Below are 22,589 nucleotides of genomic sequence, written 5' to 3' on the forward strand. Positions count from 1 at the left end.
CCAGAAGTTCTAAGTTTTGATTTGGTTAGACAATGAGCTGCCTGGAGCCAGTCCAGCCAAACTCTGAGTGCAATGAGTTTATTCCATGCCTGCATTAAAACACATTTGCTGTTTTGTGTTCTTTGGATGATCAATCGCTGGCTTTACACATATTGTAAATCATTGTTATGCATCCATATAGTTCAATCATTAGCGGTTTAGCCTTTGCTGTCAATGTGGCTATCCTAATTAGCATTTGGGGGGAAACTATAAAAAGGATTAGCTGTATAGCAAGAGAAGCTGCCAAAATCAGCCTTTGATACATGTTGATAAAATGAAATGTTTTCACAAGTTCCGTCTGATATACCCATAGAGCCGTGATGGCAAACCTAAGGCATGCGTGCCAGAGGTGGCACGCAGCACCCTCTCTGATGGCACGTGAGCCGTTGCCCCAGTTCAGCTCTGCTGCGCATGTGCACGCACCTCGCACCTGCCAGCTGGTCTTCAGGTCTCTGCTGTGCATGTGTGGGGGGTCACATGCTGGGGGCCATGTGCACATGTGGGGGTGGGGTGCATGCAGGGCCCGCACACATGCGTGGGGGTGGGTGGGGTACGTGTGGGGAGTGCGCACGCATGCAGGGGGCTGCGCACGCATGCATGGTGGTGGGTGCATGTGGGTGGCTATGCAGGGCGTGGCGCATGCAGGGGCTGTGCACGCATGCAACGCATGCACAGGGCCCATGCATGCATTGCATTTTGGGCTACTAATCTAGTAGCCCATGATTGGGTTTCTCTAGTTTCAAGTGTCTGAATACAGTAGGAATTAAAGTGGATAACAATTAAATTTCAGTTTTGGAATGTATGATAAAAATTTTTTTAAACTGCTATTATTCCTTGATCCACCATTCAGGTTTATTAAGCTTTTCTTCTGCCTTTAATGTAAATGAGTTAGTATTCAGTGAAATGAAGTTTATAGTTTGAAGGCTGTATTTTTGAGGAAGTGCAAATCTTCTTGCTGCTGAAACTTTGAATCCAAATAGGCAGAAATAGTTTTCATGCCTGCATGACTGATTTCAATTCTAGTTGAGGGGTGGGAGTGGAGGAGCCTTGCCCACATTCTTGAAAAACTGCCGATTTGTTCCTCAAATCCATTTTCACATTTTGCAGCCTCAAAGGATGAAAATGACTAAGCAGAGCTTTATAAAGACCAATGTTGAATGTTGATTTGCCGATAAAAGTTGCCAAAAGTATTTCTTTCCTTTTGAGGTTAATATCGCAAGGTTCCAGGGTCCATTCATTTGATTATTTTCTTTGTGACTGTAAAGTTGACATTCTTACACAGTTTTTAAGAACAAAGTAAAAAAGATTGAAAGTTAAGTCTATACTGTAATAATTGTATCCAAATTTGCTGCTACCATAGCCTCCATTCATTGATGCTACGTTAACACAGTTTGACTAACTTGTTCTGCTGTTCTCATTCATAAAAGCTTGTCTTTTAACAGAATTTGTTAGACCACAACCAGACTTCTTCTATGGACTTTTTGCTGATACTGAAAGCATACAAACTTTCACAAGTACTCTAAGTGGTCTAGGAACTATACTGTATATAAAGAAACCATACATAAAAATATTTTTATCCTCCTTTATTAGAATAGAATAGAATAGGAGAGGAGAGGAGAGGAGAGGAGAGGAGAGGAGAGGAGAGGAGAGAAGAGAAGAGAAGAGAAGAGAAGAGAAGAGGACAGGACAGGACAGGACAGGACAGGACAGGACAGGACAGGACAGGACAGGAACTTGGAGGTCTTCTAGTCCAGCCTCCTGCTCAAGCAGGACCCTATACCCATGATGGCGAACCTATGGCACATGTGCCACAGGTGGCATGCAGAGCCCTCTCTGCGGGCACACCAGCCGTCGCCCCAGCCCAGCTCCACCGCGCATGCGAGCGTGCCTCCCGCCAGCCAGCTGGTCTTCATGTCACTGTCCTGCATGCGTGGGGGATGGGGCGCATGTGGAGATGCATGTGTGCATGTGCAGTGGGGCGCAGCGCATGCCCGGGGGTGGTGCAGGTTGGTGCAGGAAGCTTTCCAGGCCCAAAACGGGGCAACTTCATGTTATTCACCAGTTGTGCCTTTTCCTGGATCATGAGGCTCTATTCTCAATCAGTCTTGTCCTGGTCATGCCTCATTTAGACTACTGCAATGTACTCTACATAGGGCTACCCTTGAAGAATATTTGAAAATTACAGCTGGCATAGAACATAGTTGTATGGGCAGTTCAAGGCATGAAAAGAAAAGAGGGAGGGAGGGAGGGAGGGAAGAAGGAAGGAAGGATACATCAATAAATCCTTTTTTTAAAAAAAAACTACCCTGGATAAAGTTACTTATATAGTGTAAATTTTAAAAAATGGTTTTGACAATAATATATCACCCCACTCCTTCAAAATTACAAATATTGAAATACTTAATAATTAGAACATACCATGCCTTATTATAATTTTTTTTTAGAAACAATGGCTTGTTTGATTATTGCAACAGATATAAAAATGCAGGTTACAACACCACAAATTAGATAGAGGTTATCTAATTTTGTCACGCTGCGAACCACTGACATCTTAAAAGACAGAGCTTTCTTACTAACTTGATATCACAAATTTAGGAATCTGTAGTTATTAATTTAATGAACTAAATTGAAAACCTTAAATGCTGTGATTTTGAAATGTAATACAGGGGGAAAATCCCCTTGAGCTGGTTGACTCTTCTTAATAATAAAAGGTTAGAAAATTACTTTTACTTGGAGAATTGAAGTTAGAAGAAGAAATGGCTTAATATCCCCCTTGGGTGTGGACAATGAAAGCATGAATGCTTAAAAAGAATTTATTTCCCTTATATAAGCATTTCTCCCTTCTTTTAATATTGTTGATATGGTACACAGTTTGATAATTAAAACAATTTCTAGGACTGTACTACTTAAGACTTCTCAGTTGGAATCCTAAATTCAGTAGCAACACTTATTGGAACAGATTTGACATAATACAATTCTGTAGCCAGAATCCTGATCTAAGTATATACCTATATAAAAATGTGATGAGAAATTTGTTCAGTAAGCCGTAGTTATGCACATGTTCTGTTAAAAATGATTCAGTAGAAATTACTTTTTTTGTCACAGTATTTTAAAAACAATTACTGTGCAGCTAAGGTGTTAACTTGCATTTTCTCCTCTCTGCCTAGTCAGGTTGTCTATTTGTAAAGCCCAAAGGACAGTCCAACCAGGCTTGTCTCTGCCTGATCTTGCAAACTCTGCTCTGTGACACATTGGGATCCAGATTATCCTTCCAGTTCTGTTTACATAAACCAAAGATCAAAAAAAGAAAAAGGCTAAATCAAATGCAACAATAATTGTCTGTATGTAAAAACCCTGTTTATATAGAATAGAATATACAAAATTCAATACAATACAAAATTCAATATAATACAAAATTCAATTCAATTTATTGGCCAAGTGTGAGTGGACACACAAGGAATTTGTCTTAGGTATATACGCTCTCAGTGTACATAAGGAGAATAAAATACATTCATGAAAAATAAAAAGATACAACACTTAGTGATAGTCAAGGGTACTAATAAGCTATCAAATCATACTAGGAAACAAATAAAAACAATATAATTGAAAGATATCTCTTCCCACTTATAGTAATAAGTATAGTAATACAGTCTTAGTAAATCATTTGACAGTGTTGTGGGAATTAGTTGTTAAGCAGAGTGATGGCATTTGGGAAAAAACTGTCCTTGTAACAATTAAAGAATAGAATAAAATAGAATTCTTTATTGGCCAAGTGTGATTGGACACACAAGGAATTTGTCTTTGGTGTATATGTTCTCAGTCTTTCTTAAAAAGACAAGATACACTCATCAAGAATCACAAGGCACAACACCCAGTGACAGTCATACAGTACAATAAGTAATCAAATCATACTACGAAACAATATCAATATAAATCACAAGGATACAAGCAGCAAAGTTACAGTCATGCAGTCATAAGCGGGAGGAGATGGGTGATAGGAACGATGAGAAGACCAATAGCAATAGTAATGCAGCCTAATGTGAATAGTTTGACAGTGTTGAGGGAAATATTTATTTATATTATCTTAGTGTGCAGTGCTCTATAGCGTTGTTTTTAGGATAGGAGTTGAAACAATTTATGTCCAGGATGCAAGGGGATCTGTAAATATTTTCCCAGCCCTCTTTTTGACTTGTGCAGTATACAGGTCCTCAATGGAAGGCAGGTTGGTAGTAATTGTTTTTTCTGCAATTCCAGTTATCCTCTGAAGTCTGTGTCTGTCTTGTTGGGTTGCAGAACCAAACCAGACAGTTATAGAGATGCAGATGACAGACTCAATAATTCCTCTGTCAAACTGTATCAGCAGTTCCCTGGGCAATTTGAGCTTCCTGAGTTGGCACAGAAAAAACATTCTTTGTTGTGCTTTTTTGATGACGTTTTTGATGTTAGGTGTCCATTTTAGGTCTTGAGATATAATCTCAATACAGTCTCAAACGTTGAGACATGACACATTTCATCAAACAACCTTTGGTGGTGGCACATAAGTCTTTCCCAGAACATTTGATGACCTTTTTGGCAACAGTCCAAGCACAGTAAATCCAAAATTCATAATAAATTGACATATTCCATATTTCTGAAATATTATCGTCCTACATTAATTCCATTAAATCTTAAATGCCTCCTGAGAACATAATTCCTTGTGAGAATATTCAACCATTGAGAAGCTACCAAGGGACATGATTAAAGAATGTATGCTAAGATACATTCAAATATATTACATGCACTATAAAAGAATGTCAATAATTTTTAAAACATGTTAACAACCCCAATAGATCCAAAAGATAATTTTTGATCAGTAAGCCTCATTTTAGGATCACACAAAACATATTTGATTGTACAAGTACTCCTTAACTTAAGATCATTTGTTTAGTGGCCATTGAAAGTTACTACTATGCTGAAAAAAGTGACTTAGGACCAATCCTCACACTTATATGACAGTTTATTTATTTATAAAATTTATTGGCCGCCCATCTTACTATAACTGTGATGGTGAACCTATGGCACGTATGCCCAAAGTGGCATGTGGAGCCATGTCACCTGGCACATCAGCTGTCACATCAGCCCATCTCCACTGCGCATGCGTGCATGCCTCCTGCTGGCCAGCTGGTCTTTGGATCTCTACCGCGCATGAGCAGGGGGGCAGGTCGCATGCACAGGAGGCACTTGCATTGCATTTTGGGGAGTTGTGTGCGTGTCCCCGCACCCTATTTTGGGCCTGGAAGCCAAAACGAGGCACGGGGCGCTGTGTGACGCCCCTCCGCACCCTTTTTTGGGCTTGGAAAGCCTCCTGCACAAACCTGGAAGACAAAATGGGGGGCTGTGGCACTTGTGTAGGTAAGGCCTGGGGTGCATACGTGGGGAATGCTCACACATGTGTGGGGGAGGGGTGCATGCATGGGGTGTTTGCCTTGCATTTTGGAGATCCGGGCACACATGCACATGCTTTGGGCACTCGGCACCAAAAAGATTAACCATCACTGTACTATAGGGTAGCTCTGGGATCTGCGGTCACATGATCAAAATTTAGGTACTTTGCAATCAGAATGTATTTATAACATTTGCAAGGTCCTGGGGTCACATGACTGCTATTTATGATCTTTCCATCCAGCTTCCAATAAGCAGTATCAATGGCAGAAGCCAGATTTGCTAATGACTGTGGTAAAAAAAAGTTTGTAAAATTGGGCGTGACTCATTTAATGACCACCTCACTTAGCAATGAAAGTTCTGCTCCCAATTATGGTCATAAGTCGAGGGCTACCTGTACATTAAAACCTGATGCCATCTAATTTGTATTTTAGGAAACACGAACAATCTGTTCCAGATTCCTTTTATATTATCCATATTTATTTAGTATTTTTAAATTTTTCAGTCAAACTGACTTTGTTGGTGTAGCTTTCTAAAACGTTTCTCTAATAGATTTGTATTGATGTAGATTACTGCAGCGACAATAGCTCTGATCCATGCAGAGCATAATAGGTGCTTTAAATGAAGGTATTACCATTCAACTATTTTAGGTGAGTTATAGTTATTGGTTTTTTAATTTCAAAGGTTTTAAAAATATCATTAATCATGAGACAATTACACTTTTGAAAGAACAAAACAAAACAAAAACACTTGCCATTTTTAGTTAATTATTCCAGGAAGTGAAATTCTCATGAGAGTGGGGATCAGATTTTAATTTCCAAAAGATATGTAAAAAGATATGTAAAATAAATTCAGTGCTAGAAATACAACAGATTTTCTATTATCCTTAGAACAAAACATTTGCTGGGATTTCATAGGTGCTACACTCTATTGTCATCTTCATTTCAGTGCAATAAAAATAAAAACAAGTATAACCAAATAATATAACTGGAATTCAGGAAAATTAAAACTGCCATTTTCATAAAAAATCCAAGCTTTAAAAGAGAGTGCCTTGGAGTTTGACCATTCCATAATAAGATAATAATTAGCATACCAATTTATCTAAAGTATCTAAGTATCCCCATACAATCATAAATCCTCTTAGTTAAAAAAAAAAGCTGCAGTTTCTTCAATTTTCTTTAAGAAAATCCAGTTATTTTAAAGTATAATAATAATATTTTAGAAGACTTTAGGTTTTGCCTATATTTATGGTGATATCTCTCATTAGACCACTTGCAATATTGGTTTGCTTGGGAGAAAGATAATTGCCAAAGTATCATGCCTTCCTTTGACTTGGTGCCTGCCTTGTACAAATATAAAAGAAAAAAAAAAGGCTGGCAATTTTTTCCTCAGCGGGGTTATAAATAAAGTTCTCTGGACTTCTAAACACATCTTTCAGATGTTCTCCCCCATGTTGCTACCCAAAGTGAGGAAGCTCAGATGCCAAGCCTGCAACCTCTTTGACCCTAACAATTCCTTAAGTGCTCCATTTCATTTTATTTATTTGTATCCACCTTTATTACTTTTACTCAAGGTGCAGAATATATCCAGCACACCTTCCTCCTCTTATTTTCTCCACAATAACAAACCTGAGGTGAGGTGAGTTGGGCTAAGGCAGAGTCATCCAGAGTAAAGCCTGGCTAGGTGGCTCAGTGGCTAAGACGCTGAGCTTGTCGATCAGAAAGGTCGGCAGTTCGGTGGTTCGAATCCCTAGTATAGGTCTCCTGCGTGAGCAGGGGGTTGGACTAGATGACCTCCAAGGTCCCTTCCAACTCTGTTACTGTTAATCTGTTAATCATCCATCTGGCTTTGAAGATTAAAGTGAGGCCAGAACTCACAGTCTCCTGGTTTCTAGCCTGGTGTCTTAATCATTAGACCAAACTGGCTTTCTCATTTCCTGGATTCGTGTTGTCTCACTTCCTGTATTGGATCATTGATCGCTGCAAAAAAATGTAAAAAAGTCATGTGATAGCTTGACGTATGACCACAACGATTTAGGACCATAATTCTGGCCTCAATGACAGTCATGACTATGTGTAATGTTATCTGATATTGCTTGAAATTAACAAAAATATGAAAGGCTAGAATAAAGTGTAGCAATTGGTAACGTTTTCTATCTTACTGTATGTGTATCTTTGTTTTTGTCCTATGAAAAGTAAAAACAAAATAATTTGTGTTTTTCTATAGTATAACTAATAAATACATTTTGTTATAACTTACACATTAAATCAATGAAATGCATTTACATTTGATAAGAGGATAAGTAATTGAAACATTTCAAAATAGTCCCAATTTTAATTGTTTTGGAAAGAAAAACTAGAAATAATCCTTTTCCGTGGTTTCAAAAATCTCGAGAACATTGATTTTCTCTTAAAATGTGAAAATATTGTTCCAAATGTAATACAGGTAGTCCTCAATTTACAACAGTTCATTAGTGACTGAAGTTACAATGGCACTGAAAAAACTGACTTATGACCATTTTTCACACTTATGACCATTGCAGTATCTCCAGGGTCATGTGATCACAATTCAGACACTTGGCAACTGACTCATATTTATGACGACTGCAGTGTCCCAGGATCATGTGATCACCCTTTGTGACCCATGGCTGCATGATCAAAATTTGGAAGCTTGGCAACTGGCTCATATTTATGATGCCTTTATGACGCAGTGCCTTGAGGTCATGTGACCACTTTTGCGACCTTCTGGCAAGCAAAGTCAATGGAGAAACTAGATTTACTTAACGACCATGTTACTAACTTAACAACTGTAGTGATCTACTTAACAGTCGTGACAAGAAAGGTCATAAATTGGAATAAAACTCACTTAACAATTGTCTCATTGGGCAACAGAAATTTTGAACTCAACTGTGGTCGTAAGTCAAGGAGTATCTACACTAACTTGTAGTGGGACAATTTTTATTACATTTTCTATACTTCTATTAAAATTAATGTTAACAATTATTTGTGACTTAAACAGGAGTGAAATCCACTTGCCTTCATTACCGGTTCGCAAATGGGAACATGCGCGAGACACCTTTGCGCATGTGCAGAACCGCGGAGCATCCGGATGTGATGACGTCCGGGCGGGTGGGTGGAGCCTCCTGCTGCTGGTGCTAATGGTTTGCCCGATCCGTATAGAACCAGCTGCATTTCACCACTGGTCTTAAGGCTTGTTGAAACTAGTGACAAATAATAGCAACTTTTGGAATGGCATTGCTTAGATTCAGCTAAGTCAGGGGTGGGCTTGGCTATCTTTTTTTTTTTTTTTAATTTGATTTATATGCCACCCTTCTCCGGAGACTCAGGGCGGCTTACAATGTGCTAAGCAATCTCAGGAATTCTGGGAGTTGAAGTCCACAAGTTGTAAAAGGGCCACAGTTGCCCACCCCGGACCTAAGTGTTTCCTTTGCAGTCCCTAGTCTTCAGCTTACGATCACAATTGAGCCCAAAATTTCTGGTTGCTAAACAAGACAGTCGTTAACTGGGTTTTACCCCATTTCGCGACCTTTCGTGCCACAGTAGTTAAGTTAGTAATATGGTTGTAAAGTGCATCTGGCTTCCCCCACCACTGACTTTGCTTGTCAAAAGTTCGCAAAAGGTGGTCATATGACCTTGACGCACTGCGTCATAAATATGAGCCACTTGCCAAGCTTCCAAACTTTGATCATCTATCCATGGGGATGCTGAATTGGTCGTAACTGTGAAAAACAGTCATAAGTCACTTTTTTTTTCATTGACATTATAGCACTAAGTGAATGGTTGTAAGTCTAGGATTCCCTGTACGTTCCTCTATGGTTGTGTGTAACTCATGTGAATTTACACTGGTGACAAACTTTCCTTGAACTTCAGCCACCGTGACAAATACCGTTGTTGAACTGGCTAATATTAATAAATTCTTTTTCCCTCCTCCTAGAGCCAGCAAGCCCCAGATGTGTGACAAGATGTCAAGTTTTTTGCACATTGGAGACATTTGTTCTTTGTACGCAGAAGGTTCAACAAATGGATTTATCAGCACTTTGGGGTAAGAGCCGCTATTTTCTTTTGCTGCATAGCATATATTTCTTGACTGTCATTTGAGAAATACAGGACTAATCATCTAATAGTGTATGCCAGTGGTTCTCAACCTTGGTCCACGGACTCCTGGGAGGGCCATGAAGACTTGAAGAAATGTTACGATTATAAATTTTGGGTGAAGTCTTAGGTGTCCATGGCAGTGGTGAAATCCTACCGGTTTGCACCGGTTCGGGCGATAAAATTTACTGGTTCAGTGAACCGGTATTAAAAAAAAGCTACCGGTTGGTCCAAACCGGTATTTCCAATGATCAGCTGTGCCACACGGTTTATATTCACTAGAAAGCAGGAAATCCTGCTTTCTAGCGAATCTAAATCACACGGTACAATTGTTTCCCCCCCTCTGTTCTACTTACCTTCAAAGCGCTCCTTTTTCTGTGCAAAGCACATGTTTGGTGCGCATTGCGCATGCGTGTATGTGCAGCACACGTTTGATGCACACAATGCATGTGCGCACATGATGCTTTTGGTGTGCACCGCGCATGCGTGGGCAGCAAATTGGTGGCAACCCGTGGAGAATTTCACCACTGGTCCATGGCCATGGTCCGTGGCCATAAAAGGTATTTAAAGTGGGTCCGTGATGAAGAAAAGGTTGAGAACCACTGGTGTACGCCATCATCCAGTGTTTAACAGTACTGGGTATCTCTTTTTTCCCCCTACAGCCATAAATCCTGGGTTAAGAAGTTTCCCAGGTGAGTGAATACATTTCAGCCAAATCTAAATATTTTTCTTTAAAAAAAATTCCTGCCTCTACTTTCCTTCATTTTTTTTTCTGTAAATTTTTTTTTATTTTTTTTTTAAAAAAACATGAACATAAAATACATCTTTTTAGAACGAAGCATTACTTTCCTTCATTTTTGATGCTCTGAGGACATTCTTAAAAGGGATATCAAAGAAGGGAACCACTTAGATTTATAGTCTGGGTGAAGAATTGGGAATGAAAGATGTTTAGAAGGGGTTCTTGTTAGCAATGAAATAATGAAGATGGTGCATAGTGTTTTTTTTTCTTGACACTTTATGAACTTGAGACAAATCTGTTATTTTGTAGACTTGATAGCAATTATTAGCAAACTTTTTCAGTAAACTTGGAACTGAGTAAGTGGGAGGCATTTATTTATTGCTTTATTTATTTTACATCATCCGATTCCCACCTGATTGTGGGCAGTTTATAGATGAAAGCACTCAGGACAATAAAATAATATAGTGATAGAAATCAGAGAACGAAAGATGGCAAAATCCGAGCAACAAGCAAACCCAACATTTCCAATATGGGATCTTTAGTCACCCTCGCCAAAAGCCTGAGTGAAGATCCATCTCTTTAAGGCTCTGCAAAACACCAGCAGGATGGATCTGTGGGAGTGGGCAGGTGCTATTACAGGTCCCAATAGATGGCATTGATTAATTGAAGGAACTCAGCCCATGCCAACTTTCCAAGATCAAATTATCTGGGCAGATATTATGGGAGGTGGGCGGTTCTAGAGTACCCAAACTCTATGCCATTCATTTATATTACAGTAGTGGACAAAATTGTGGAAACCTTTTGGGAAAAGTGTATTTTTGAGGTTTGATGGCTAATAACACCACTTTTTTTTGGAGTTTCAAGATAATCCTATTCCACTACTGGAATGGCCTGGGAATAGCCCAGACCTTAACCCAATTGAAAATCTATGGAACCGACTAAGGAAACTTGTTAGTCAGAAGCAGGGGTGGGTTCTAAATTTTTTTACTAACGGTTCTGTGGATGTGGCTTATTTTGTGGGCTTGATGGTCATGTGACAATTCTTTAGGATTTAGCAGAGGTACTGGTCTACCAGGATTTTAACTGCTTGCAGAGCTGTACCGGTCTACCCATTTGTTTTTGGACGCACCGGTCTACCCATTTATTTTTGCAGGCACCGGTCTACTCATTTGTTTTTGGACGCACCGGTCTACCACCACACTGCCTTTTAACACTGATCAGCTGTAGGGCAGCCCTTTGAAGCCCCGCAGCAAGAGTTTAAACAGTTTTTTTCCTTCTAGCCAATCAGCTGGGACTCGGGAGGCAGCAATAGATTGGGGGTGGGGCCAAATAAAAGGTAAGAATAACGCAGGGGGGAGCGCGGGGGGGGAGGGCCCAGCTCTCGAACAAAGAGAACCAGTTTGGTGACATCATATTGTCACCGCTACCGGCTCAGCGGAACTAGGCGGAACCAGGAGGAACCCATCACTGGTCAGAAACGACCCAGCAATAAAACCCAGCTTATAGAAGCAATCATTCAATCTTGGTTTCACATTATAACAGCTGCAGAACTAAAAGATTTGGTTCACTCCATGGGAAGACATTGTAAGGCTGTAATTCATGCTAAAGGTTACCCAAATAACTATTAACTGACGTGATCATTTTTACATATCTCGTTTTTTCTACATGTTTCACTTTTCTTCTTTATACTGTAACTGCTATTCTAATAGCAAATCCTTCATAAAAGTTATTGCATTACATTCTTGATTAAATTATCTTTCCATTGATATATAATTTTATGGTACTACTCCAAAAAAAAAAGTTGTGTTATTAGCTAGTTTTAGAAAATACACTTTTCTCAAAAGGTTTCCACAATTTTGGCCACTACTGTAAATAGATAATCTTTGATTTACAACTTCAATTGATCCCCAAATCTCTCTTTTGCTAAGTGAAACATTTATTAAGTCAGTTTTGCTCCATTTTACCATCTTTCTTGCCAAAGTTGTTAAGTGAATCAGGGCAGCTGTTAATTCAGTAATACGGTTGTTAAGTGAATTTGGCTTCCCCATTGACTTTACTTGTCAGAAAGTCACAAAAGGAGATCACCTGATTCCAGGACTTTGCGACTGTCATAAATATGAGTCAGTTGCCAAGGGTCTGAATTTTGATCATGTGACTGTGGGGATGCTGCAACCGTCGTAAGTGTGAAAAGTAGTCATAAGTCACTTTTTTCAGTGCCTTTGTAACTTGTAACTGTCACTAAATGAGCTGTTGTAGGTCAAGGACTATCTACTAAATACAGAATTTTAAACGCCTACTCTTAGGAGTTTGGTGGAGTGTATGAATTTTGAATTAAAATTGTTTGGTGAACTTACACCTCAAATTATGAAAAGCTATGTTTTAATTACTGAGTAAGACAGAATGATCTAGTTTTTATATTGAATCAAAAAATAGTTTATGTACTATATAATAACTGTGCTTCATTAGACTATGTCAAAATTAAGCAAACCACATTGTGGCTTAGTGTGATATTTGAACTCAGCCATTGGCTGTGTGTGGACTTTGTATTATGAACAGATGATGAACACAAATAACAGAAAGCCTTGGCTCATATATCACCTCTCTTCTCCAACACCATTTTTAGTCTTCATTGCCCATACCTTGCTACTATTACTTGAACCTGCCAAATTTCAAACAATATAATTTGTTTTTTGCTTGCAGTGGACCAGTCTCATCCTGTAGGTTATAAAACTGATTTGTTTAAACAAGTCATATAGTAGTTAACATGAAATGAAGAATACTTCTTCAAAACTTATATTTCCCTGGTAGCTATGAAAGAAGAGGTAGGATAAACACTGATATGAATGCTTTCTATAAGTTAGTTTCATACTAAGATTTGGTTACATGCTCCATCTAAATATGCAGACTAGATTCTGAGACTGCTGGGTTTCCTTAAAAGTTTAAGACTTCAAAGTAAAGGAAGCCAGGAAAGGGGAGAGAAAGATTTGATTTTTAAAATAAGACAGAATGTGTGTGTGTGTGTGTGTGTGTGTGTGTGTGTATCTATGTCTGTATATATATATATATATACACCAGTGGTGAAATGTAATATCTCTTACTACCGGTTCTGTGGGCGTGGCTTGGTGGTGGTGGTGGGTAATGTGACAGGGTGGGCGTGGCCAACTTTTTTTTTTTTTTACTTTTAAAAGCATTTTTTCTACAACCTTAAGAGGTTGCAGAAAAAAATGCTTTTAAAAGCCTCTTACGCTCAGGCAACTCAGCTGGGATTGTCAGAAGCTTTTAAAGGCTTGTTTTTTCCTACAACCTCTTTGGCCGAAGAAGTTGTAGAAAAAAATGCTTTTAAAAGCCTCTGACGATCCCAGCTGAGCCGTGTGATCATCAGAGGCTTTTTTTTTTTAACTTTTAAAAGCATTTTTTCGGCCAAAGAGGTTGTAGAAAAAATGCTTTTAAAAGTAAAAAAAAAAAAAGCCTCTGATGATGGCGCGGCTCAGCTGGGCATGGGGGGGCAGAGATTTTTGCTACCGTTTCTCTGAACTACCCGCCACCATCGCTACCGGATCGGGCAATCTGGTTCTAACCGGGAGCATTTTACCCCGATATAAACACACACACACACACACACACACACACTACTTTTGAGAAGTGATTTATATATAGTGTATATATAGTTTATACTATATTATCTACTAACTTCCCTTTAGAAATATGGGAAGCATTTTTGCATGCTTGCAGAAGGCAGTAAAATAATATAAAAGGTTAAATTTTGATAAGGAACTTTGATAAGGCAGTGTTACTTCTGAAAGTAATTAGATAATAACAAGAAATCAGAGAAGCAACAAATCTTTACGAAATACTTTTTTTTTTCCAGATGGCCTTAAACTAAGAGACTATTGCATGCTAATTACAAAAAGAGAAACAGCATTGCTTTTCTTATATATCTATGTTGCTTTTCTGGCAATGCATTCATTGGATAACAATTTAAATATTAAACTAAGAAATAAATTACACAGAGGTAATAAATTTTTTCATAACCTTTTCGGAAGCAAAGCATTTAGTTTCTGGCACCTATATTTCTTCAGCAGAACAAAATCTCAAATATAACAAGATACAATATATATTACCCAGGATCTTAAAAACACACACAACAGTAGCAGCAACAATTCTTAATTAAATTCAATAGAAATTGCTAATTGGACAATCTAAAAGTGTTTATATACATATGTAAATATAGGACATATAAGATAAAATCAAATTTCACCGTCCTACTGTATTACCACATTTTTAAGAACTTTCAAGCAATAAGAGATTTACATAGAATATAAATTTACAAAACTGAAGTACTGTTGTCACAAAATTCTCTAGATGAAGAATTATGGACAAAAGACTGTGTTTCTTTGAACATAGGAAGAGCCTGAATTTTTTAAGCTCAGAGCATATGTATCCAGGATGGGAAACCAAGACTAATATCACATACAGACTTGGAGTCTCATCTGTTCTGGAGGATTTGCAGGGCTCAAAACCCCTTTTGAATCACAATTGAATAAGAATTTTTTTAAATGAAAATGCTAGTTATTGATGAGTACAGTATTTTTTGCTTTAGCAGATGGTAGCACCTACCTTGACTGAACTTAGAAGAGAAGAATATTCTTGGTACTATGAGAATGGGAGTATTCCAGGAATGTTAGCTAGATTGGGAAAGTGAAAGGGACATTTTAGAAGAAGACAGTGGCAAATCACTTTTGTCAGGCCTGGAAGCCATCTTTTTCATTGGAACTTCAGGCCTGCCACTTTTACTACTGTGGGAAACTGAAAGGGGGGATCGTATGGAGCATGGGTGATATATAGTCATAATAACATTCCTTTCTCAGAAAGTCAAGGACATCTTGCCCTTGCCCTGGAACTGGGAGGCATCTCCAGTTGGCACGGTATTTGGATTGGACCAAATGTGATGGCCATGTGGGTTTTGGGCAGGGTTTTGAACTATCCTTTGGGTGGGGAAAACCTGGAAGCTTTCAGATTCGGGTTTTCCCAGATGTGCCAATATGACATCCCTAATAAAGTAGAACTTCAAGGAAACTCAAGCCTCGGAGTGTTTTTTCATTAGGGGTGTTACTTGGAACCCTTACAACTTTTGCATTATTGCCCAAAAATCTACATAGATGTATCCATGTAATTATGGGCTTCACTCAAAGGAATTGTTATTTATTTGTTTACAGTATTTTTAAGTACCCTTGACAAAAGTGTGGACAACTGCAATATGCAATATCCTGTTTATTAAACATACTTTAAGTTACTGAATTATACTTCTGTGCAGGCAACTCTACTTTTATTGCAAAGAAGAACTGAAGCACTTGAGAACTGAAAACGAATAGATGAAGAAAGTTATGGGGAACTGAGAACCTTCTATTGAGAAGGCAGGAAGGAAATCGTTATAGATGTTGCAGCTGCTTTATCTGCTTAAAAAAGCAGTTATGAGATAAACAGGGAAGTTAAATAGAATTGCCAATGCCTTCCCAAGATCTTCAAGTATTAATACATAGGCAGTTGTGATCACATAGATATTAATAATCGCCTTCTTTGTGTGAGCAGAACTGATTTGGTATTAATTCTTGGGTAGTTTTATTAAGCGTCAGTTATTTGAAGTTCCACTTGATGCTTTTGTTGGAAAAAGCTGCTGTGTTGAACTGTAAGCCACTGCTTAGCTTGTGTATGAATGTTTCCCAATTCTTAGGGAATCTTATAGTAGTATAAGATACTATACTAGTATCTTATAGTTGGTGTTCAAGAAGAGTTTTAAGCATGTGGGAAAAGTTCATTAGAATAATGGTCAAATGGCTAAGATGACATGCAGCCTTAGCGTAACTAATGTTATATTAGTGGTACTGAATCCTCAGTATTTTTAAAAAAATCAAAATAGTATTCAATATGAACAATCCTCCCAAATATTGAAAAATTCAATGTGAAATGTACTTATTCCTATATCACATTAAAGACAGAAACCTGCAAGAGATTATAGATTAGAACTCACGAACAAAGAAAATGGACTAAGTTTAATGTGTTTTTATATCAAGTAATAAACTTAATTGCCATTAATACTATATACACATTTTTAATATATTCCTAGAATAGTAATTCTTTGCCTATGATCTAATTTTCGATGAAGGTGAATCTTCTCATCTATTAGAATTAACAATCTATTTGCTATAATTTCAAAAAACCGTAAGATAAACTTTGACTTCATATTTCTGTTCTCTCATTTTGTATATGCATTTTGGAGGGGGGGCAGAGTGGCATGTTACAAGGAATTAGTATTTTCTTTAATAAGGTATAGAAGTGAGATGAAACTTCAGTTAAAATTCTCTCTTCTGTATAACTGGAATCTGGCATTAGATGGCATCTGGTTTCTTCATTGTGTCACTTCCTTCTGTGCATGGATACCAATAATATTCTATTTCACTGTATAAGACCGGTACTACTGAGCTGAGCTCAGAGCTTTACTTTCTTCTGGACTTTAGATCACAAAGCTATGATGTAAACTTTCAAAAATTTTAAAGCCATATGATTCCTTCACATAACTACCCACTGAGGTTTGGAGTTTTCTTTGTTTTCCTTGCTACAGTTGATCTAGCAAGTAGCTGGACCATTAAAAGCTCTGAGCTTTAAATTAAAATGATCTATTTTGCAACAGAGACTAAAGTATTGCAGAAGTTTACTCTTTGCAAATCAGTGGAGGTTGGGCACTTTCTTCATCATAGGATAAGGTTTTTAAAAACTGAATTGAAATGAAGTAAATTGGGTGTGCAAATTTGCAAAAGAAAGATCAATTTGAAATCCAACTGGGGGCTAAAAGAAAATAATTCAATTCTCCCAGTGCATCCCTGTAAAAGAGCCAATTGGACAGTGACTTGGAATGTAAACTTTTTATTTTAAGTCTCTGGTTCTTCCTCCTAATCACACTTGATTTTTTCTCTCTGTCCCACCAGAGCCGAGATGGTCCTACCTTTAGACAATGATATAGAGTTTGTGCCTTCTCTATCTCTGTGCCTATCCTGGAGATCCAATAGCCCCTCCACCAACCCCTTTGGTCTTTTCCAAGTCATTAAAGATCTGGATGTTCAAACAACATTTGGGCCAAGAGGTTGAATAAGGCCAGCTGCTTACTTTCAAGTTGTTTCAGTGAGTGAATGAGGATTTTTGAATAAAGACAATGAAGATGTGGTGGATAGCTTCTGCTTTTTAGGATCAACAATAAAGGAACAAGCAATATACTGCAGACTAGAGCAACCATGAAGATATTCAAATGCTGTTATGTGTTTATACTTACAAAGATCAGAATTGTACAAACCATGGTATTCCCTATGATAATCTATGGAAGCAAAAGTTGCTTTTTAAAGAAGTAGGAGAGGAAGAATATTGGTGCCTTTGAGCATTGGTGCTGGACAAGACTCTTGAGTACACCGTGGACAGCCAAAAAAACAAATCAATGGATCATCAAACAAATCAACCTAGAGTTCTCAGTTAGGGCATAAATGACCAAGTTTAAATCATTCTACTATGTTTCCCCGAAAATAAGATTAATTTTTGATCCAAAAGATACATTGGGGCTTATTCTCCAGTTAGGTCTTATTTTGGGGGAAATACAGTACTAAATGTGTCTGCCTGACGATATTAATTGGGGCTTATTTTGGGGGTAGGCCTCATATTACGAGCATTCTGAAAAATCATGTGAGGGCTTATTTTCCAGTTGGGTCTTATTTTGGGGAAAACACGGTACTTTGGACACATTATGGGAAGGCCCAGAACTCTGGAAAATGCTCTAGTGCTGAGAAAAGTGGAAGGAAAGAGAAGAAGGGGACAACCAGCAGCAAGGTGGCGAGATTTAGCTACATGACAATGAGTGCACCTTTGGAAGACTTGAAAGAACGTGTTAGGGATAGATTGTCATTGAGAAAACCTATCTTTGTGGTCACTATGGGTTGAAAACTTGGTGACACACAATCAATTAAATTCGTGCTAAATGGAATAGTAATTAAAAAGCAGGAGCTTTTTGCTTCTTTTCAAAAGAAAACATAGGAGGAGCCAGAAATAGTAAAGATTCAGATGCATAAAATGAACTGTATCCTACTGAACGTTCTAATTCAGTAGATTGGAACTCTCTCGGATTCCTTGGAGCCAAAACAGAGAGGTCTCTTGTAGTTTGTAAACTAAATTCTTCATCTCAGCAAAGATCAGCCTCATGTTCTACTGAAAGTTTCCATATTTATAGAATGAAACCTGCCAGATGTTAGAGATAGCCAAGACCATGCTAAATTTCATTTAAAGCATAGAGGCCACCACAAACCTTCTGCCAAATTGTCTCCAGCCTGCAATATATAAGGCTTATTTTTTCTATTTTTAGAATAAATTAGAAAAACAATGAAATGTATGTACACTTCTCTCTCTGAATCTTTTGCTTTTGACTTGGCCCAAATTACTTCCAGAAGCAAAGTGTATTTTCAGTTTTGTAATATGTGCACCTACACTGATGTTTATTTACAGGAAGTAGCTTGCTCTGAGATAAGACAGTATCTGGTTTCCTAGGAGTTAACAAACATGAATATCAGTCAACACATGTAATTACTTATGTATATCTATACAGTCAATGGGTTGCCTTGTCAACAGACTTTTGATGTAAAAGTTAAGAGTACTGAAGCTTCTGTAATGCCAGTATCTTCTATGGTCACTTTAACATTTCTGGTTATAACTGGTCATTTTGCTATCAGAAATTTAGTTCACTATCTTGTCTTTTTAAACTTTTATTACTTTCTAGTAGAGCACTTATCCTGACTCAGTTTGTTTGTACATGATGATGATACGTTTACCACGGTTTATGGTTTTTGATAAGTACATATAATCATGCAAGCTATTTTCTGCCTGTAGACTTGTGCAACTCATCAGTGATCATTGCTGGCTTATGCAGGGTTCCCATGGTTTTCTTGCTACCCAAAGCCAAACACATAAAATCCATGATTGTGATTTCAAGGGAATTGTAGGTTGATGTATCCATTCCCACAAACGCAGAACTATTGCTTTACATGGGCATTTTTCTACATCAGAGCTAAGTTCGATTTGTGGATGCATGCATAAGATTTTTAATGAAAAATTTAACAAAGTTATTTCATTATATAATGAAATATGCAGTATATTCAGTCCTTAAATATAAAATTTTCCAAGGGAAGATACAAGCATAAGAAATTCATATGTATAAAAAATTAAATGAACATATTAGGTCAATAAGAGAGTGAAAGAAACAACATCATTGGAACAACACAGGAACCATATGATGTGAAATATTTGTTAAATGTTTAATTAAATTTCTATTTATATATATATATATATATATATATATATATATATATATATATATATATATATATATTTAATTAAATTTAATTAAACATTTAACATATATTTCACATTATATGGCTCCTGTGTTGTTCCACTGCTACTGTTTGTTTGTTTGTTCTCACCCAGGAAATTTAGTAGGAAATATTCCTCTTTTGACTGGTTTTCTTTTCATTAAGTTGCTGATAAATTCGATTCGCAAAGGTAACTATTAAAAGTTTTTTTATTCAATCCATTCAAATAAATTAATTAAAAGAATAACAGTTTACCTTAACAGGAAATGATCAAATAAGTAGATAGAGGTTCTTTGTTGGCCTTTTGTAATTTTTTTGGCCATACTCAGAAATCTAAAATAACAATGTTTATTTAGTAAAATGGTCACAATTAAATCAGTATACCAGTTCTGTTGTCTATTTCTAAATGGGTTATAACAGTGTTGATAATGATAGTAGTCCTTGACTTATGAGAACAATTGGGACCCAAATTTCCATTATTAAACAAGGCAATTGGTAAGTGAGTTGTAAAATAATAGTAAATTTTTTTTATTATTTTTTTTGTCATTGGTTGTTCAATGAATCATTGCAGTTTTTAAGTGAATCATGCAATAATTAAGCAAATGTGGCTTTACCCAATGATTTTGCCTGTTGGAACCTGTCTAACAAGGTCACAAATAATGATTACATGACCCTAGGTCATTGCACCCATCATAAATACATGTCGGCTTCCAAGCACCCACATTTTGATCACATCACCATGGAGAGGCTACAACAGTGTGAGGAGCAGTTGTAAGTCACTATTTTCAATGCTGTTGTAACTTCAAATGGTCACTAAATGAATGGTGGTAAGTCAACTATATGTAGTTAGTAGGCAATAATAGCACCTAAATAGCATATACCCATTGTCTCATGCCGCGTAGCAAGACACATTAATTAAAATGTATATAATTTGATATCACTTTATCTTCACTGGGATACTCTCATAAAATAAATTTAATTCTTATCCAGTGGATAAGAATTCATTTTATAGCTACTGGCTGTTTCCCATTTTGGTATAAATTTGATTTGAATGCCATTTTATTTTATGCAAGAAGGGGGATGCCTCTGTGGGTAGAAAACACTTGTATTATTTCTCTGTATGTTCAGGGATGCATGTATAAATAGCCTGCTCTCTAGTGTCAAAAATTACTCTTTGAAGATTCATATTTTTCTCATCTTTATTTCACCTTCTGGTTTTTGAAATTCAACTATGTCAGAGTTTGTGCAGCACCTCCGACCAGCACACAAGTAAATGAACTTCTGCAGGATTCAATTACATAAGAAAATTTCTTTATATACAATACCATACATCAGAATTCAGCATACAATATCAGGAACACAGAAGCAATATTCATAGAAACAAATCATCACAGAGTAGAGAGATACAGAGGCTAATATTGTACAGAGGCACCCATTACAAAGGCCAAACCAACTCTTATATACAGTTCAGCAAGTCTAAGCCACGCCCAGACTCCAAACTGTCTCTTATGGCCCCATACAAACAAATACGATGTTTTTCCGTTTCTAATCAGTCCCCATTGGCTGACGAATTACCATGCCTATTCAAACAATCCATTGGCTGACCTGTTGCTATATTCCAATCTATGAATATTCATACTCTGACAAACTACACTTGCCATTAGATGTTAAATTTATATTTACCGACAATGAAATAAAAGGAGGCTAGTATAGATCTATTTCAAGCTATTTAGCTCTCATCAGTTAGCCATACTCTTCTGGGATTCAAACCTGGGCTATTTACATATAGGTAGATGTATTCACCTCTAAGCCATGGACTCTCCTAGCTTTGTTGGCTCTACCAGAGGAGAGACTGTTTTTTATCAGGACAACCTGGTCTACCCAAACATGGGACAGAGCATTCCACCTTCGCCTTTCAGCCCCAATCCAGGAGCCTTCAAAGGCACCCACTTACCATTAGACTTACAGATGTTTCCTGAGTGGAAATGTTGCATTTTTGAGGAACATAAATGAAAATAAGAATGACAGAATGTAGTGTCTGGGAAAAGTCAGATAGTTCAGCTGTTTTTCTAACTTAATCTTTGGTGATTTACCGGTATTTCTCTTTCATTCTTCAAAGGGATCTTAAATTGGTGTCTGAAAAATACTAGTTTGGAGATTGTAATGTTAATTTTAATTCTGTTCCCCATTTTTGCTTATTGCAGACTTGTTGATGACCGATGTGTTGTACAACCAGAAACAGGTGATCTTAACAGTCCTCCTAAAAAATTCCGAGGTAAGACATTCAACTGCACCTTCACTTACACATTCAAATATTTCTCTGCTGGCGGATAACGAAAATTAATGGTTTTACTGAATGTTATGTTATACTGCAATGCTCTCTACATGGGGCTCCCCTTGAGGAGCACTCGGAAGCTCCAGCTGGTCCAGAATGCGGCCGCATGGGTAATTTTGGGAGCGACTTGGCGCTCCCATGTGACACCTTGCCTGCGTGAGCTGCACTGGCTCCCGGTGGTCTTCCGGGTGCGCTTCAAGGTATTGGTTCTCACCTTTAAAGCGCTCCATGGCTTAGGGCCCGGCTATTTGCGAGACCACCTTCTGCCACCGATAACCTCCCACCGGCCAATTCGGTCCCACAGAGAGGGCCTCCTTAGGGTGCCGTCGGTCAAGCAATGCCGACTGACGACCCCCAGGGGGAGAGCCTTCTCTGTGGGAGCACCCGCCCTCTGGAACGAGCTACCCCCAGGAATACGACTAATCCCGGACCTCCGGACCTTCCGTTGAGCTTTGAAGACCTTCCTATTCCAGCAAGCTGGGCTGGCTTAAAATTTTAAAAGGGTTATTTTAAGGGTAATGGGTTTTAAATATTTCAGGAAGCCA

General features: G+C 37.8%; 1 protein-coding gene across 1 annotated transcript in view; it reads left to right on the forward strand.

Annotated features, from left to right (window-relative positions):
- The window catches only part of ITPR1 (inositol 1,4,5-trisphosphate receptor type 1), a 282,837-nt gene that overhangs the window by 32,936 nt on the left and 227,312 nt on the right, over nt 1-22,589 (forward strand). The window contains exons 2-3 of the mRNA XM_070933575.1: nt 9,415-9,522; nt 21,914-21,984. Coding sequence (XP_070789676.1) covers nt 9,431-9,522; nt 21,914-21,984 — 163 coding nt within the window. The 5' untranslated portion in view covers nt 9,415-9,430. The remainder of the gene's footprint in view (nt 1-9,414; nt 9,523-21,913; nt 21,985-22,589) is intronic.

The sequence above is a fragment of the Pituophis catenifer genome, unplaced genomic scaffold, assembly GCF_029215685.1.
Source record: "Pituophis catenifer annectens isolate HBS135680 unplaced genomic scaffold, rPitCat1.0.hap2 SCAF_2, whole genome shotgun sequence".
NCBI lineage: Eukaryota > Metazoa > Chordata > Lepidosauria > Squamata > Colubridae > Pituophis > Pituophis catenifer.